The 5,626-nt window shown below is 55.9% G+C and overlaps 1 protein-coding gene across 1 annotated transcript in view; it reads left to right on the forward strand.

Annotated features, from left to right (window-relative positions):
* Positions 1-3,433: 3,433 nt before the first annotated feature.
* Positions 3,434-5,626, forward strand: part of Cadm4 (cell adhesion molecule 4) — a 21,486-nt gene continuing 19,293 nt past the window's right edge. Inside the window, exon 1 of the mRNA XM_028782562.1 lies at positions 3,434-3,567. Coding sequence (XP_028638395.1) covers positions 3,504-3,567 — 64 coding nt within the window. The 5' untranslated portion in view covers positions 3,434-3,503. The remainder of the gene's footprint in view (positions 3,568-5,626) is intronic.

Below are 5,626 nucleotides of genomic sequence, written 5' to 3' on the forward strand. Positions count from 1 at the left end.
ACCATGCCTGGTTTCTGTGTTGCTGGGACTCACATAAGGGCTTTGTGCTGACTGGGGACACACTCCACCCACTGGGCCTTGTCCACAGTCCACTGGAATCATCTCTTTTACCAGTTGAATTAGTTGAATTAGGTTTCTGTGTCACTTGTACCCAAAGCCTATGAAGGGACGGGACTCCTATCTCCTAGTGACCTGCCCTCCCTTGGAAGATGCGGAGCTGACAGATGAGAACTGAGCCAGTCTGTCCCAGGGTGCCCAAAGCTGGGAAAGAAGGCATCAAAGACTGACGGGTGGAGGTCCACCTGCTTGTGTAGTGAAAAGGTCACTATGGGTAACTGTGAGTTACTCCCCTGTAGTGGTATGGGTCTAGCTTGGATGTGTGCCAACAAGTTCTGTGTTGCCTGTCCATCCTGCACTAGGGAGATAGAACAGTCAGTGACGTGCTCAGTGTGCAAGCCTGAGGACCTGTGTTCGATTCCCAGAACCCATGGAAAAAGTAGTCAGACGTGGTAGCATGTGCTTGAAATCCCAGGATCTGGGAGACGCAGGCAGGAGGAGCCCTGGGGCTCGTTGACCAAGCAGTCAAGTCTAGTTGAACATCAGGTAAGTGAAAGCACTTGTCTCAAGGGGGAAAAAGTACACACTGTTAGGAAAAGTATTGGCTCAGGACACCCAAGATCAAGTTCTCAGCACAAAGGAGGTTTATTTGCCCCAGAGGGCAGGGAATTAGGAGACAACAGACAGGAGATAGAGGATGAGGGAGAAGGGGAAGGGGATGAGGGAGAGAGGGGAGGGGCATTTCTCCCGGAGTGGGACAAAGGACTGCCTCTGGATAGAGGAGACAGAGGTGGTCCATAGGCAAATGGCAGTTTTTAAGGGTACAAGGGGAAACCCTGTGTTAGGATGAGGTGTTTAATTGTAATTGGGCGTGTTAACTAGGTGAACCAAAGGGGGCTTCTGATGGCTGGACCCTGGTGGCCAGTCTCAAAGTGAGTGAGGAAGTGTCCAAATAAGGGAATAGATCCTGGTGGCTGGGAAGACGGGATGGGAGGGAAAGGCAAATGCCTCAAAGCCATGCTGGCCAGAGTCGCTTCAGATGCACCTGAGGAGGGGTGACATCTAAGGCTCTCCTCCAGCAGCCACAGGCAGGTGAACACACATGCTTGTGCACACAGGAACACACACAGAAATATACATTCACACAGAAACACACATACATACACACACACAGGCACTCACACATTCACACATTAGCACCCAGACATACACACCCCGAAAGACAAACACAGAGACACATACAAGAACACACAAACACCGCCAGGCAGTGGTGGCGCACACCTTTAATCCCAGCACTTGGGAGGCAGAAGCCGATGGATTTCTGAGTTCGAGGCCAGCCTGGTCTACAGAGTGAGTTCCAGGACAGCCTGGACTACACAGAGAAACCCTGTCTCGAAAAACAAAACAAAACAACACACAAGAATACACAAACACACATTCACACAGAAACACGCAAACATACACACAACACAGAAAGACACACACACACACACACACATATTAATCCCCTTGTAAGCCATTAAAAGGATGGAAACTTAATCCAACTGCGGTGCTTGGAGGTGGGGCCTCTGAGGCTGCTGTGCATCAGCGAAGTCACCAGGGTGGATCCCTCATGACTGAACACTGGCAGCTGGGTGAGCAGAGAGACCAGGAGACACACGTGTGCTTCCCGTCTCCTGCCACGTGACACCCTGAGAACGCTCAACAAAAAAGGCCATCTCCAGATGCAGCCCCCGAGTGCTTCCCAAAACAAACCTTCCTTCAGAACTCATCCAATCTCTGTCACCAAGTTACTGGCAACAAGAAAACCGGTTAATAGATCCTGAACGAGTATCCTGGGAACAGTCTCTCACCTCACCTGAGTCACAGAGGCGAAGGGCTTCTTTACTCCCTTCCCTAATCTAAGCGGTGAACTGAGAACTGGAAAGAGATGAAGCCTATCACAGCTGTGGATACAGAGCCTCAGTAGAGAACTGAGGTCCGGAGAACAGAGAGGATGCTGGGAGCCATGGTCCTTGAAATAAGATGCTAGGAGTTTTGCTCCTGAGCTCAGATGGGATGCTGGGAGATATGGTCCTGGGGACATAGGAGTTGATGAATTTGGGACTGAGGACAGAGAGGATACTGGGAGCTAGGCACTGAACAGGAAGTGTGTCGTGAGATGATGACCCTTGGTTGACCTGGATATACAACAGTTCAGAAGTGATGGGGGTTGGGGGGGGGGAAGCAGAGCTTTTCAGAATGGCCATATGTTGACCCAGTTTACCTGCTGTCCCTGAGTTCTGTGAGAGGTAGAGGCTTCCCGCACCCCACTTTCTTCCTCTTCTTGGTCCTATGAGTCAGTCACAAGCCTGCTCCAGGCCTTCAGGTGGCCACAGGATAACACACACCCAAGAGGGAAAAAAAAGGACCAAAGTTTGGAGGGGTGAGTCAGCCCCCCAGGATGGGGAACAGAACCTGAAAGGCAGAGTCACACAGACAGACTTGACCGGACAGTGTGGAGAAGGGTACAGAGGCTGGATGCCACACCTGGAAGGTTGTCCCAGGGGCTTCGCCCTCCTCTGGGCCTAGGATTAAGACTTCCTTCCAGTTCGGTTAGCTTATTGGGGGCCCCTCCCAGGGAAACAAGACTGAAACTTGGCGTATCATGGTCAGGACCAGAGGGAGGGAGCTGATCCTCTTCTACACCCTGCCAAAGCAGTCTACACCTGCTCAGCCACCCGCTGCTGCCCAGCCTCTCGGTCTTTCCCTGCCCACATTCACTTTGGCATCGCATTCCTCTCTCCCAAAGCTCACACTCACAGCACACGCCAGCACCCCGCACCTTCGCGCGCTTCCGAGCATCGCCCTCTCGCGCATCTCCCGAGCATCTCCCACGCACCCCCTGTGGGTTTCCCGAGCATCTTCTGCACTACCCTCGTGCATCTCCCGCGCCTCTCCCACGCATCTCTCGTGCATCTTCCGCGCACACTCCGGTGCATCTCCTGCGCAGCTTCCTCGCGTCTCCGGTGCAGCATCCTCTAGGGAGCCCCACTAGCCCAGGCTACGCCTGCGCACACTCGCACGCACACCTTTGCACCTTCACACGACCCTCGTGACCTTCCGCTCTCCCAAGTCCTCAAGTCCTCCCCCACTGGCTCCCACGACTCCGTCACGCTCACGCCCAGCCCTCTCGCCCGGGTCGGCGTGTTGTCCTGCTCCCCCACCCCCGTGCGCGCCCCTTCCGCGTTCCCGTCCTCCCTCTCCCCGCATTGTCTGGGCCTCTCTGTCCCCGTCCGGTCCCCGCCCCTTAGCTGACGCCACGCCCACCCAGGCGCGCAGTGGGCGGGGCAGAGGGCGGGGCTGGACTCGGGGGCGGGGTCGGCGGCGCGGGAGGTGCAGGTGCCGGGCCGGGAGCGAGCGGCGGTGGCGGCGGCGGCGGCGGCGGCGGCGGTGGCGGCGGCACCATGGGCCGGGCCCGGCGCTTCCAGTGGCCGCTGCTGCTGCTGTGGGCGGCCGCGGCGGGGCCAGGTAGGGTGACGGAGGTGGGGGCCGGGTCGGTGGGCTGGATCGGGGTGACGAGGGAGGTGTGCGTATTGCGGTCGGGTTGGGGAGGGGGTCGCGCCGCTGTGACAGCTGGGTCGCCTGGGGGCCTGCAGAGGCCCGAACAATGCGCCGTGGGGGGGGGGGGAGCTGCGTGAGACCCTCGTCCCCGGGACAAAGCGCAGCGCGAGCCAGGAGCCCGGAGCCGCGGGCAGGGGAGGGGGGACGCGGGCCCCGGCCGCCGTGCCGCAGCCCCCCCACCCCGCACAGGCCCCGATCCCGCGGGGACAAAGGGCCCGAGACCCTCCCTCCCCCCATGTCCCCAAGCCCGCCTTCTCCAGGCCAGTCCCACTGTCCTTTCGTCTTGGTCTTTAGATCTCTCTCTCTCTCTCTCTCTCTTTCTCTCTGGTTTTCCCCCAACCCTTGTCCTCTGTCCCTCAGTCTTCAAGTCCTGTCCTTCCTTCCGTCTGTCCTCCTTTCTCCTTGTCTCCCCCTTCCCGGCTCTCCACTCCGCCTTTGTCCCCCACCTCTGTCCCTTTTTCCTGGGTCACTCTGCCTGCCCCCCATCCTCTATTCACTCTGCCATCTCCTGTGTTGCTTTCGTCCCTCTGTCCCCATTCACCATCTCCCTCCCCGTCTCCTTGACACCCTGTCTCTCTTCCCTTCTCTGTCCGCTATCATTCGCCCATTTCTCTAGCAGCCTCTGTTGCCTAGCTGCCTCCTTTCCCCTCTCTACCCCACTGTTTCCCTGTTCCCCAATCTCCTTCCTCTCCCCATGCACCCTCTATCGAGGTATCCCTCCTTTTTCCCATCTCTGTATCCTTCCTTGCTCCCGGAGAGGAGTGGAGTCAGGCAGGGCAGCGACAGTATAGATGTGTGAAGTGGCATAGGGAACGTTGGCATGTGAGCACACACGTGGATTCCACAAATGTCTCCCCCAAACCCTCCCACCCGTTCGCACACCCAAGCCACACTTCACAGAGGAGCCCCCTCCAGAACATCCACATGTCTTTCTCACTCGCTGTGGGAATCTGGAGGACCCCCACCCACAACCCACAACACGGTGACCCTGAGGCTGGGGACAAGGTCAGGAAATGTCACCAGAATGCTCACACTTAGGACCCTATGTGTCTCATATCTACCATGGGACACTCCCCTGTGGTGGATCAAGTTACTTTGCCCAGGAATACATCATGGAAAGGCGGCTGGGTGAGCAAAAGCAGGGTTGAGATCTCCTACAGGGAGTTGAGAATTGGGACCAGGTGGCCCAGCCCTCCTTCCTGGCTCCAGTTCTGTCCAGTAAGGGTGTTGAACTGGATCCATGTTCTAAGTTGAGTGCAGCCACACCTGCAGCCCCAAGACTACAGCTGAGGACGAGGCTGGGGTCAAAGCCGACCTTAGAAGTTCTGCCTTTCTTCTGCAGACTTCTGGAGTGGCTTCCTAACTTCCATCAGACCCTCCTTTGCAACAATCATGCCCCAATTTCCCAGGTGCGAGCTGGGGACTCTGGGTACATTTCCATCCGTTTTTATCTTTCTTCTTATGTATGAAAACCAGGTTCCTGGAACCAGAGAGTCCAGTAAACATAGACCCTGAGGTTATTTAAAACGTTGACACTCCTATGATGTCAGATACGGGACGTCTTTAGAACCTTAATGCCTTTCCATTTCTAGAATTTTGTTAGACACGGTGGCCTGTAATCCCAGCTACTCTGCTCTGGAGGCTGAGGCAGGAGGCTCATGAGACTTGCCAGGATTACTACAGAATGAGTTCAAGACCAGCCTGGGCAATTTAGTGATATTCTGTTTCAAAATAAAGGTATAAGAAAAAGAAGGGGGGTGCTAAGGAAGTAGCTTATTAGTCATAGGTGTCTAGAATCCACCAGTGAGGGGCTGGGGGTGTGGCTCAGTGAGAATTAGCAGCCAGCGAGGGGCTGCAAATATATTGCTCAGTGGCAAAGTACTTATCCCAACATATGAGAGACCTTAGGTTTATTTCCCGAGAGAGAGAGAGAGAGAGAGAGAGAGAGAGAGAGAGAGAGAGAGAG

This window comes from Grammomys surdaster, unplaced genomic scaffold, assembly GCF_004785775.1.
Source record: "Grammomys surdaster isolate TR1022 unplaced genomic scaffold, NIH_TR_1.0 804, whole genome shotgun sequence".
NCBI lineage: Eukaryota > Metazoa > Chordata > Mammalia > Rodentia > Muridae > Grammomys > Grammomys surdaster.